This window comes from Nycticebus coucang, chromosome 6 (genome assembly GCF_027406575.1).
Source record: "Nycticebus coucang isolate mNycCou1 chromosome 6, mNycCou1.pri, whole genome shotgun sequence".
NCBI classification, from domain to species: domain Eukaryota; kingdom Metazoa; phylum Chordata; class Mammalia; order Primates; family Lorisidae; genus Nycticebus; species Nycticebus coucang.
Window position 1 is genome coordinate 127,214,134 of NC_069785.1, and position 13,602 is coordinate 127,227,735.

The 13,602-nt window shown below is 46.9% G+C and overlaps 1 protein-coding gene across 2 annotated transcripts in view; it reads left to right on the plus strand.

The window, feature by feature from the left end:
* UBASH3B (ubiquitin associated and SH3 domain containing B) overlaps positions 1–13,602 on the plus strand; it is a 142,130-nt gene that overhangs the window by 111,532 nt on the left and 16,996 nt on the right. Inside the window, exons 2-6 of one of the 2 annotated variants that reach the window (XM_053594708.1) lie at positions 1,699–1,752; positions 2,516–2,702; positions 4,447–4,645; positions 8,100–8,269; positions 13,061–13,269. In XM_053594708.1, coding sequence (XP_053450683.1) covers positions 1,699–1,752; positions 2,516–2,702; positions 4,447–4,645; positions 8,100–8,269; positions 13,061–13,269 — 819 coding nt within the window. Of the gene's footprint in view, positions 1–1,698; positions 1,757–2,515; positions 2,703–4,446; positions 4,646–8,099; positions 8,270–13,060; positions 13,270–13,602 lie in introns of both variants that reach the window. The other variant, XM_053594709.1, reaches the window with a different exon arrangement.

Here is a 13,602-nt window from a genome sequence, read left to right on the forward strand (position 1 = left end):
TACACTTTTTAATCCTGATCATTTGACATTCCGTACTCATGTTTTCGTGGAGGAAAAAGAGGGTCTTTAACTTAGCTTTCTGCTGCATTGCAGAGGATACAGCATGGGCTTGGACTGGTACCTGGATTCTGGCCTGGGCTCATCACCTTAGCCAGGCTGCTTTGAGCATATTTCTTTGCTTCTTTCCACGTTGAGTTTTCTCTTGCGCGAAATGAAGAAGTTGTGCGCACAGAGGATTTCTAGGTCCCTTCCAAACTGACCCTGAGGTCCTTACAGCATTGATCATTCTAATTACTCCACAGGGGAGCAGGACAGGGAAGGAGAAGATGATCTCAGCAGCCAATTGGGAAAAGAATGCTCAAAAGGATTGTCAGCCTAAGTCGGATTCTCTCTCATTTCTTGTGCCTCCCAAGGACTCTGAATCGATTTAGTAAAGGGACAAGAATGATAACTTGCTGATCACCTACAAGGCGTCAGGTTCCATCCACGGCTCCTCCTGTTCACGAGCTCATTTAATCTTCACACCCCTCCACAGAGAGCTGTACTAGGTGACTTCCACCTCTCCAGCCACCCCCAGCCAGATGTGTCCACATCCTTTAGGTCTCTCATGAAATGTCCCATCCTCAGTGCAGCCTTCCCTTACCCTGAGGCCAGGTCAGGCCTCCCTGCCTATGTATGTTCTCACGGTTCCCTGCACTTTCCCTCCATTGCAGACTAACACTGACATAATGAAATGCTTATTTGTACAGTTAATATTTTCATGCTTACTTGACTGAAAACGCCTTCTGGGCAGGAACCATATTTGTCTTTGTTCCTATGCTTGTATTCCTAGAGCCTAGTGCAGTGCTGACAAAATAGTCTAGCTTCAGTTTTTACTAAATATAAGTGTGAATGAATGAAAGAGTGAAAGGATGGATGGTTTGATGACTAGCAAAGCTGGGCGCCAAGCCGGCGCTGACCTGGCTGTAATTTCAGAAGACCTCTCCTTGTGCACTTCTGCAGAGAGGGCTGCTGCTGGAACCATCCTGTGGATATCCACTGGCTACTAGTAGGGCTTTGAGTTGTTTCTCCAGAAGTGGGAATACAGTTTTACTGCTCTGGTCTTTCTCTTTTACCGGGTGCCACTTGTCCCCAAAGGTGTCTATAAAGTAGTTGGGATGATGGATCCAGCCTGCGGCTATTGGTGTTGGTTAGAAGTGGGTGGAGGGAGGCAATGAATAGCACCAAACCAATTGTCCCTGTGGGCATTCAGTCCCACGTCCTAATAACCATCAGCGCCACGTCTAACCAATTCTGCCAAGGGGCTGCAGCAACAATGTGCTCTGTCTGGGATCTGGGTCAGTAAGAATGAGTGGGTGAAGAGGAAGGAGGAAAAACCAAGACATGACAACCTTTTAGAGAACCAAAAATAAAACACTAATGTGGAAACAGCTGAAAATAGACTGCTGAGGCTGTCAGGCTGCATGCAAATCTGATGCTAATTGCATGGAAATTAATTACAAGTCCTAACTTCCATATGCCTTGATGTGACCCTGGGGGAAAACCTGCTGCAGGTGTCTCCCCCAGGCCACAGAGGAGTGAGGGCAACACAGGCTTTAATGTTGCCTCCCTCACACTCACCTCTGTGCTGCAGCCAGGAAAGCTGAGAGGAGGCTAAAAATACTAACAATAGAAATGTGATTTTTTTTTTTCTTCCAGACAAAAAGCCTTGGCGTCCACAGGAGGAAGAAGTGTTCAGGCAGCATGTGACTGGTTGGTATGAAATAAATAAATTGAGAAAATAGCATGTAATTAACTCTGGGCATATGTGGATGAGTGGGCCTGTGCAGTCTGTCTCTAATGGACCCTTCCAGGGGGAGATGAGCCAGAAGATAGGGTGACAAGCCCATTTATCAACTCAATGACCTCCTCTGCCCTGGACCCAGGGTGTGCACTGTTTAGAAAAATTCAAAGTATATCCAAGATAGAGCCCCTCTCACCATATCTGCCCCCTCCAGATTCACTTCACAGGGGTGGGTGCTGGGCAAATCCATTTAAAAAAAGGTCCTACTTAGGGGCCAGATCCCACAAGGCAACCTTCCCGAGGGCTTTCCTTATCTTTGGAGCTACACGTTAAACAAGGACGGGCTGGGATGGAACTGCACCATGGGCTTGGGAAAGGGTTTGGAGTTCATCTGAGAATGCTTCCTGGAGAGCAGTTTTAGGATTTTTTTTTTTTTTTTTATTGTTGGGGATTCATTGAGGGTACAATAAGCCAGGTCAGTTTTAGGATTTTTTTTTTAGGGAGTTGTGGGATGAGGAGGTTGTGGAACCAGCAGGAGAACAGAAGTTGATGCATCTGAGAATTGGTGATCATTGTGAGCTTCAGGGAGTAGGTTTCCAGAGTATGAATGGAAACCCTTCCCCATGCAGCACTGGGTGCGAGGCTCACGGAGGGCGGGTCTGCGTCTCTCAGCTCTTCCGTCCTTCCCCTTGTTCTCACGCGAAGCCCCCTTGGCTCCCTCCTCTCTCACAGGTTGTTCTCCCACGTCGGTGACCCCTTTCTGGACGACCCCCTGCCCCGGGAGTATGTCCTCTACCTCCGCCCCACCGGCCCCTTAGCACAGAAGCTTTCTGACTTTTGGCAGCAGTCGAAGCAGATCTGTGGGAAGAACAAGGCGCACAACATCTTCCCCCACATCACCCTCTGCCAGTTCTTCATGGTGAGCTGCACCCCCCACCCAGGGGAGCCTGGCTCTCAGGGCCGCTCCAGCCCCTTGGGACCTGGAGCAAAAGCAGAGTCACTTGGGAAAATGCAGAAAGAGTCGTGGGCTCCTAGAGCCGGGTGCACCTTCAGGGGATCAGTGTGGTCCATGGTGAGGGGCTCACCCCAAGTCTTTCCTCTACATATCTGCTGAGGCCCAGAGGCACCCCAGGTCTGATGTGGCATCGTGGTGACCAAATGCTTCTGTGGGCCCCTCTGTGAGTGACACACTGGTCTGGAAGCCGGAACAGAGTCACTGATTTGGCTTCATCCTCATCCATTCTCGTCCCTCTCCCCTCTAATGTCAGGGAAAGAGCAGAGACTGAGACCAGGGAACTAGAAGTGTGGACTAAAGACAGAGAAAGGTATTTCAGTGTTGTGGACACAATCCATTTTTTTTTTTTTTCAAAGCAAAAATATATTTTACCTGCCATCGTTAGCTAGTCTATAATCCTGGCTGTCAGAAGGCTTAATGACCAAATGAAATCCCCCTCACTATAGTAAATGTAAATGTATTTCATCTGCTTTCATGGAGAAGAGTTGATTTATCTCCATCTATATCCAAGACAGAGCAGAATGGTAGCATTTTAAGACAATTCTCTAAAAAAACATTTTACTTTAGTTTCTGTAGATATATATTATCCCTACCTCACCCCCTTAGGTAAAAATATGTTCCTAACACCTTCCCTTTTACCATTCACTCTGGAAATTAAAGTGATTATCATTTCCTCTTAGTCATCCCAGGATCTTTCTCTGAAGCCTTCAGGGTTTTAGAGACATTCATTCTTTCTTCCAATGCTCTCAGGAAGGTAGGAGGATGATGTCACGGCTCCATGAGACTCATTCCTCCCAACTATCCTGAGGGTGGAGGCACCATCAACTTGTGCTTATCCAAGAGGACTGGAAAAGGCCCAGATGATGCAAAACGCTACAAAACAAACAATTCATCCTGGGAGGCTGGACTCCGTCTTGTCACATTCTTCCTTTGTCAATTTTTTTTTTTTCATGAGCAAGAACATTTTTTCAATCAAGAAATAAATATTATATATACAGAGTGGCCATAAAAGTCGGGTGCAATTTAATATATTTAACATTAAAAATTTTTTTTTAATATTTAAATTGCACACAAACTTTATGGCCACCCTGTAAACACGATTGTTTAATAGAAGTATACACTGGGGACCCAGTGGCTAAATCTACCTGGATTAGTTGCCTTTGCATTGCCTCACATACTTATCATTTATTCGAGGTGAGAACACCTAAAATCTACTCTTCCAGTAATTCTCAAGCATGCATTGTTGTGAACCATAATCACCCTGTTGTACAGTAGTCCCCTTGAACTAATTCCTTCCAGCTGAAATTTTGTGTTCTTTGACCACCATCTCCCAGGTCTTAGCCATTTTGCTTTCTACTAGGCAGGTCCTACTACATTTTGGCTATGTTCACTACTTAAGAGCAAGGAAATGAGGGACGGAGAGGGCTTCCGTTCCCCAATTTCATTTACCAGCTGAACAGTCTGTGTCCCAATAATTGGGAGTCTGCAGTTCTCTCTCCCCACAGACGGGAGTGATAGCTCAGTAATTGTGTTATTAGATGGAGGGACTACATCTCCAGTCTGTGGGGACAGGGCTCCAGTGTGGAGTAGCAGCAGACTCCCACGTCTCCCGGGCTCTGAGGGAAGCCTGCTGCTTTTTCCCGGCCAGTGTGAAGACAGCAAGGTGGATGCCCTGGGGGAGGCCCTGCAGACCACTGTCAGCCGCTGGAAATGCAAGTTCTCAGCCCCATTGCCCCTTGAGCTCTATACCTCTTCCAACTTCATCGGCCTCTTCGTGAAGGAAGACAGTGCCGAGGTCCTCAAGAAGTTTGCTGCTGACTTTGCTGCGGAGGCTGCGTCCAAAACCGGTGAGTGAACACAGCTGCCACACCAGCCACATGAGTCAAAAAGAGTTGGGAAGGAAATGGATGGGAAATGTTTGTAGAGGAGCAGGATGGAGTCAAGAGGTGGCGGGGCTGCAGGAATGGGCGCATGTGACAAAGGACACTGCAGCACTCACCTCTAAGCTCCCTGGTAAAAATATTCAACTGTGGTTCTGCCACCTCTGGAGAGACTATCTGAGGCGCATTCCTTCTGTTAGCTCGCTCCCTGTGCATCCAAACTGCAGGGCGCAGGGGACTGTCCACTCAGAACTGGAGCATGTTCCTGGGCAGCAGCTCCACCTCCTCCTCCCGGTTTAGAATTAGGAAGCCTTCCTGGCTTCCCCTGTGAGTCCCACCCCTGCAGGTTTTTATCTGGGTCTCACCGTTCACACTGTGAGGATCCCGAGCTTTTCTCGAAAGGGAAGCATAGGAGAGAGAAGAGGGGCTACTTCACACTAAATTATCATAAAATCTACGGAGCGAATGCCCTTGGACTTTCTGAAGCCTCAAAAGTCCTGTCTCAAAATGTAACTCCTTCAAGATGTCCTTTTCATGGAGCTCTTAGTTCAAACCAACTGAGATTGCCCATCAGAGAGATTAGCTTAAAGGGGTGCTTGAGGCAGGAGGCACAGGAAGGGGCAAGAGGGAGCAGTTTGCGAACTGTCCCATCTGACTACAGGGACAAACAACTCAATGAGACCCTTACACAGAAGGACAAACAGATGACCCGGCAGAGAGCGGGGTCTGTGGCTCCCTCCAGAATGAAATTGCAGTCAGCGGGTACTTACTGGGCACCCACTTTGTGTTTATCCCCGAGAAATGCAGCAGAAAAGAGAACAACGAGTGGTTTCTCCTGACCAGAGGCGCAGTTGGGAAGCCAGCTCAGGCCCCATGCAGTAGCTGTGGGAAGAGGGAACACCCCTCCGGGGCACTGGATTGAGGCTCACAGAGGAAAGACCTGCACGGGAAGGTGTTGATCAGGAAACACTGGACGCAGGGCCTTCCCAGGCTGGGGGTTGCAGCACAGGCAGGACTGTGAGGCTGTGAGCGGCCGACGGTGGGGAGGCTGCCCTGACGGGGCACTGAGTGCCGAATGTTAACCTGGAGGAGCCCCAGAGTTTGCCCACCGCATATATTATGGCAGGGCAGACGGGGGAAGATGAGCAAAGCCACACAATTTGCTCCTCAGCCTCCTGGCCCTTGACCTACACCTCACCTGCCATTGTTTCCGCTGCTGTTCTCATCCCTAACTCAGGCTCTTTCCTCATCATTCCTGTTTGCCAGAAAAGTCCCAAGTAGGGCTTCAGACCCAGGAAGAGCGTAATCAGGGCTCAGCATCTGCAGGATCAAATTGAGCTCTCCACTCTCAGAAGGAACCCTGGGTCTGTAAGACACCTTCTGCCCTGGGGAGGGGCCTCCTTATGCTCCCCCAGGCCTAGTCTCAGGTGGGGCCAGACATTCCACAGGAGCTTAATATTTCAATGAAATAGCACAACAGAGAGGCAAATTACTTGCTGTTCTTATCCCTCAGTCTCAAGGCAATGGCTTTTTTCATCCCACAGTAGTTATTGTCAGAACCACTAAATCCGCACAAGAACCAAAAGTAATGCTGTAGCCACAAAACCCAAATCCCCTGCAGATGAGGACGGTGGGTCTCAGATGCCCCAGATTTTGAGAGTGCTTACGGAACGACAAGTTGAGGCCCCGGTTTCCCACAAGGGAAAGAGGTAGGACCAGCCCCTTGCCAAAATTCTGCTGTCACTAAGACTTGGCTGACTTCCTTTCTCTGCCCTTGGGTGGCCCCCTGGTGGTGATCTGGAGAACCAGTGACCCTGCCCAGCATGGCTGGCCCAGCTCTGTATTTATTACCTAGCATGGAAGGCAGGCGATCACATTTTTGCCCATGGGCCTAGGATTTATGCCTTGGTATTCTAGATGTTGGAGCATTCAGATACCTTCATCAAGTAGATTTAGTGTCTCCCTCCATCCTAGGAGATTTAAGGAGATTCACCCACGTGTCTTCACTCATTTAACCAATACTGAAGGCCAGGCGCAGTGACTCACACCTGTAATCCTAGCACTCTGGGAGGCTGAGGCAGGAGGATCCCTTGAGCTCAGGAATTCAAAACCAGCCTGAGTAAAGAGCAAGACCCCATTTCTACTAAAAATAGAAAAATTAGCCAGACATTGCTGCAGGCGTCTGTAGTCACAGTTACTCAGGAGGCTGAGGCAGGAGGATCACTTGGATCTAGGTGTTTGAGGTTGCTATGACCTAGGCTGAGCAAGAGAGTGAGACCCTATCAAAAATAAATAAATAAATGAATAAAAAGAAAGAAAAGAAACAAATACTGCAAACCTACATAATATGCTGGGTAGGGGGCGGGGGGCATGAATATGGTGTGAATAAGAAACAAACATCTCATGGAGCTTACACCAAAGAAATGCACTGGAATATAACAGAAAAAAGGACTTCAAACCAAAAGGTCCAACTTCTAGTTCTATCTTGGCCACTAATTGCTTTATGACTTGCCCAAGCCCCTTTATTTTTCAAGATTTCTTCTAGTTGCATCTTCTCATTGTTCTAGTTTAGGCAGATGACAATTCCTCCTCATTGTAAGTACAAAAGAGAAATAAAAGTCATTCCCTGAGGCAGCTGAGGGGTTTTTCTTGGTCTTGTTTTGTTTCCCGGGGTATTGCAGTGTAATAGTCTATATACTTTAAACCAGTGCTTGTCAACCAAGAGTGATTTTACTTCCTGAGGACATTTGGCAACATGTGAAATCATTTTCATAACTTGGAGGGTGCTGCTGGCACCTAGGGAGTAGAGGCCAGGAATGCCACAGAACCCCCTGCAATACTCACGAGAGCTCCCACCCTCCCCAACAAATAATTCTTCAACCCAAAATGCTGTTGAGAAACCCTGCTTTCAACTTTGCAAATATCCATTTTTCCTCTTTCATTTTTCCATTAGACTCACCCAGAAGCTATGAGACTTGATTGCAAAATGAAGGCAGTATAATCTTGAGAGTCAAAAAATTACAAAATATACTTCATATTTCTACATTAATTATTTTGTCCCTTTAGATTGCAGGTTCCTCATCTGAATGGGGGCTGCCGATAATCAACTGGAGGGGATGAGAAGGAATCAACCAAAAGTAACACCCTGGGCAGACCTAGAGCTCCTACAAAGAGCCCTCTCCATGCGTGGTGGCTCTTTGTCCCTTGAATAGTGGGCTGATTCAGAATTTCATCCCCCTGCCACTTTATTCTGCTGCTGGGAAGGAGAGAAACAGAGTTTCTCTAGCCAGGGGACTACTTCTTTGCTGTGTGGGAAGCAAAATTGATGAGGGCTCCTGTTCGCGTTCTTCCTTAAGTCTCCACCATTGCTATGATTACCACCTTCCAATAACTGACTTTTTTCTTCTTTTTTTTTGTACAGAAGTACATGTGGAACCTCATAAGAAGCAGCTGCACGTGACCCTGGCTTACCACTTCCAAGCTAGCCACTTACCCACCCTAGAGAAACTCGCCCAGAACATTGATGTCAAACTAGGGTGTGACTGGGTGGCGACTATATTTTCTCGGGATATCCGATTTGCTAACCACGAGGTAATATCTCACTGCACTTCCGGATGCTACCAGGTGTGGGGATGTGACCACAATCAGCAGCTTGCTGCTGCAGGGAAATGGGTGCTAACAGGAACAAATGGAACAAGGAACTGAATCGGTTGGCCCAGGGTTTTGTCCAGGCTGTACCCAACATATGGGGAAGCTTTCAGCATGCATCATTCTCTGAGCCCCAAGTAACATCCCCGTGATTTTATCGGCCCTGCCAACCTTACTGGGATGATATACAAATGAAATGGGAGAACAGATAGAAAATATGTTGGAAATTTTTTTAATATTATATGAATTCATGGTGTTGGTAGAAGACATCATCCTGACCTTAACTGGGGTAAAGAACATATAAATACAAAGAGAAAAAAAACCTACAAAGACATAATCAACAGATATTTCCTGAGTATCTGTACCATGCAAGGTATCATGGAACATACTAGAATTTTAAAATGTGGTGCTGTCCTCAAGGAGCTTTGAGTCCAGCAGAGAGGAAAGAGGACGGACACACTTGGAAAGGAAGCTCTGGCCAACCGTTCTAAGAGTATGTTTTGCAGTGGGAAAATGTGAGACAAATGGACCCCATTGCAGGAAGAAAGACTGTCACGATGATCTACCATCTTTCTTTTGAGGGCATCAACATCACTTTCTAGACGAGCATTGTGCTGTCTCAGAAGGGTACTGTTGTCCTTGTCCTGAAGGAGAAGCTGAGACACAAAGAAATCAAGGGGCTGGTCCAAAGCTAAATGGCAATTTGAGACCAGAGCTGAAGCCAGAGCCCAGGTATTTTGATAAATAAAGATGGGCAATGCATCTAAAAAAAAGACCACATGATTTGGGCTAGCACAGTGGCTCATGCCTGTAATCCTAGCACTCTGGGAGACTGAGGTAGATAGCTTGAGCTCAGGAGTTCAAGATCAGCCCAAGCAAGGGCGAGACCCTGTCTCTACTAAAAATAGATAAACTAGCTGGGCATGGTGGTACGTACCTGTAGTCCCAGTTACTTGGGGGGCTGATGAAAGAGGACTGCTCAAGCACAAGAGTTTGAGGTTGCTGTGAGCTATAACACCACAGCACTCTAGCCAGGGTGACAAAGTGAGACTCAGTCTCAAAATAAATTAACAAAAAAAATCCACAATTTGATAAAAAAAAAAAAAAATTGTCTTCAGATTTAACTATACTTATTAAGCAATTATTTACATTTGTTTTTTTAAACAGAGAAAGAACTGATGTTTTGTTAGTTTAAATAGCTTCTTAGCATTTCTTTTAGGCTTTTTTTAGACATGAAAAATAGAACCTCAGGGTTAAGACCCAGCAGCCTCACCATTATCTTCGAAATGTTAAGAAGAGCCAATAACCAGTAAATCAACGTTCAGGACTAAGCACTGTACCCTGTGAGTGTCAAGGGCATGCAGCCTTGTCTGACTCTGCTGATGGGACTGCCCCGTCCTTCTGCATATGCATTAAGCAGTGTGGGCCTGCTCTTACTTAAGAAGTCTGACATCTCCTGGAATCACTTAGGATGAGCCCTAAAGATAACAAAGTAGGTGTGGCTGGTTCAACTCCTTCTGATGGCAGAGAGAAAAAGAAAGTCAGGGTTGCATACAGATGGCCTCTGAGAAGTCACTTTCCTAAGAGAAGGAAGGTGGCGATGGAATTTTACAAGGAATCTCCTCTCATCAACAGTGCCCTCCAGTTAACTCAAAGGGTAATTGCTTTTCTGCCTGACCCACATTCTGCTCAATTGGCATGGAAGGAAAGAGGCAGCAAGCGCCCACATGAATTATTTTCTAAAAATAACTTGGCCTCTTTTATCTCTTATTTGCAAAAGCTCCTTTATTACTGCTCCTTCTGACAAAACTCTCCTTGGCCCCTTTGGACGAGACCTCTCCCCCTGAGGTCTTTTGGTCCTAACCTGAGCCTCTCTGCATATGTAAACTTCTTCGTGCCTGCCTTATTCACTGTGTCCCCAGGAAGCAGTCTTTAGTGATTGTTCCACTGAGGGAACAGATGTCCAGAGAAGGAAAGTGGTTTTAGGCAAGGACACTCAGCAAGGCACAGTGATGTAGGGGAAACTCCCAGGTCTCCACCTCTGCTATTTAGAGTCTCACTTGAAGGCCAGGCACGGTGGCTCACACCTGTAATCCTAGCACTCTGGGAGGCCAAGGAGGGTGGACTGCCTGAGCTCACAGGTTCAAGACCAGCCTGAGCCAGAGCAAGACCTAATCTCTAAAAATGAGCCAGGCATTGTGGCAGGCGCCTGTAGTCCCAGCTACTCGGGGAGCCTGAGGCAAGAGACTTGCTTAAGCCCAAGAGTTTGAGGTTGCTGTGAGCTATGATACCACAGCACACTACCGAGGGCAAAAAAGTGAGACCTTGTCTCAAAAAAAACATAACAGTAGATTCTCACTTGCTCTGGACTTACAGATGCCTACTTGTACTTCACATTGATTCTTCCATGTTAGGGATTACATTGGGCCACACCAGTTGCACACGCCCAGCAAAAGAAATCTGGAGGAAGGGGACAGAGTTATAAAAAGAAAAAAAAAAAGCTTGAATTCTGGACTCTAGCACACTCAGCTTCAAGTTCTGGCTCCATCATTTTAGGGGAGGTTAGATTCACTTTGACAACTTGTGTAATTCTCCAGCTAGTCTTTAGTTTTCTCATCTGTAAAATAGGACAATGTTGTGGTAGACCGTTGTGAGGACTACACAAGAGGATGTACGAAAAGGCTTTAACTCACGACAAAGCAGATGCAACAAAAAAATTGCTGTAGCTATTATTATCCCTAAGAACACAAAGGGCTTTAAAGGCAATGAAGTTCATACAGGGCTGAGACTGTCCTTAAATGCGTTGAACTTTAAGTTCACAACCAGCATAGGAAGGGAGCAAACACACACCTGAGATGGGCACAAAAAGAATTCTTGAAAGTAGATAACAAATATAAAAGAAAAGAATGGATATAATAAGGTCATGTAAGCTAGGCATGGGTCTACCTCTCAAACTTAAGCTAACTTTTTTCGTCTGCTTTTGGTAAGAAATGAGAAGTGGGGACATGGTTCCCAGTTATAATTTCAAATGTGCTACAATTCCTGAATCCTTTCATTGTTCATTCAATAAATCAAAGCCACTAGGCCAGGCGTGGTGGTTCACACCTGTAATCCTAGCACTCTGGGAGGCCGAGGCAGGTAGATCACCTGAGCTCAGGAGTTTGAGCCCAACCTGAGTAAGAGTGAGACCTGGTATGTACTAAAAATAGAAAAACTAGCCAGGTGTTGTGGCAGGCCCTGTACTCCCAGCTACTCAGGAGGCGGAGGCAAGGGAATCACTTGAGCCCAAGAGTGCTATGATGCCCTGGCACTGTACCCAGGGCACAGGAGGAGACTCTGTCTTTTTTTTTTTTTTTGCAGTTTTAGCCAGGGTTGGGGTCGAACCCGCCACCACCCTTATATGGGGCCGGTGTCCTACTCCCTGAGCCATAGGCTCTGCCCTAAGACTCTGTCTCAAAAAATATATATATTTTTTTTAAAGCCACTTATTACCCAACTATTCTCTGCCTAAGACATAGTGTCTCCAACCTTTTGGGTCTCGATTTCCCTGGGAATATTCTGAGATGGAATAGCCCCCTCCCTTCAGGAGTTCTCTGAAGTTATGTTGAGTTTCTCAAGAGAAAGGCGCCACTGGGCCAAAGGCATGATGGGCCAGCACCATGCTTGGCTTGAGTGTCCGAAGGAAGCAGGTTCAGGGTTGTTTCCCACAATTCAGTGTCTTTCTCCACCTTGTTCCTGGAAAAAGAATGTTCCTTTTCATGGGACATCACACCCCCATCTTTGAGATTTATGAGATTTCATGCGAATGTTTTTTTTTTCCTTTAAGCTGTTTTAATGATCCTTTCTAGAAAACTTTCCTCGCTTGTTTGGAAAGGTGGTTTGAGTGTGTATGAGGTAGAGGGACAAGAGGAGTGAGGAGGTGATCAGGGAACAGAAAGATCTAGAAGTGAAAGATGCTGGAGTTGGAACTAGGGAAAGGTGCCCTACTTTGTAAAAGGAAGCCCGAAATCCAGCGGTACAGACAAGTTGCGTACCTTAGCAATTTCATCCTCTGAGAAGGATCACACTTCTCCTGGCTCCTTTCATTAAAGATTTCTAGAAGAAAATTTTCTCTTCCCAACATGTGTTGTGTCAACTCAACACCAGTGAGCTGATTAGCTCACAGGCTTACCCAACACAGTGTGCAGGGGTCAGGGCCGACTGGACAGAAGGACATCACACGGGGGATCAGGTGCCATGATGGTTCAGTGGAAATAATTATGCCTCTTCTGTATACACAGCTCTGTCCTAAGGTATTTGCTCAGATTGTCTCATTTAACTTTTATACTCTAGGTATTTTGTTACAGATGAGAAAACTGAGGCCAAACAAAGTTAAAAATCTGAAAAGGTTTAATTCTAGGTCTAAGTCCACTGGCATCATAGTCATCCAGAGAGCCCACAGTCTTTCCACTGAATTTCTAAGCACTGTATCTGAGTCCCAGTGGGAAATGACATCATGCCTGAAGCCAAGTCTAGAAACATCCATAGCATCAGGTGCACAGCCACAACACCCTAGACTGAGATGAGCTCTCCCATCAGAATCCAAGTCTACTCAGAGCCTGTGGACCTCAGAGCCTCCTGCAGGTGGCGCCCTCTGGCCGTGTGCAGCATTGATGCCCAGCACACAGTCCCCCTTCTGGGGACTCAGAAGAACAGTCAGGCATAGGGCTCACTCCTCCTCTCTTCCTTTTTCAGACATTACAGGTGATCTACCCCTACACCCCACAGAATGACGACGAGCTGGAGCTGGTCCCTGGGGACTTCATCTTCATGTCCCCAATGGAGCAGACCAGCACCAGCGAGGGCTGGATCTATGGCACGTCCTTAACCACGGGCTGCTCTGGACTCCTGCCCGAGAACTACATCACCAAGGCCGATGAGTGCAGCACCTGGATATTTCACGGGTAAGCACACTGCCCAGCAGATGCCCGCTGCTTTTTGAAGAGCGCTGCCAAGGGAGGCTTTGAGGAGGTGGCAGAAATGGATTTGGTCCTAGACAGCAATGACAGGAAGTGGAGTCCAGGAGAAGAAGGCTCTAAGAATTCCAGACTTCCTGGAAAGGAGATGTGAGTGCATGGGAAAGAGGCGAAATGAACTGCTCTGCCTGCCCCTGCCTTCCCCACGTGAGACAGCCCCTGCCTGAGTTCCTGCTGGGAGACTCCACCGAGGCTGCTCGGGGTCCATCTCTTCTGGCTGAAGGGTCGTATCACCCCAGTGCTGTGTCTTTACTGCTTTGG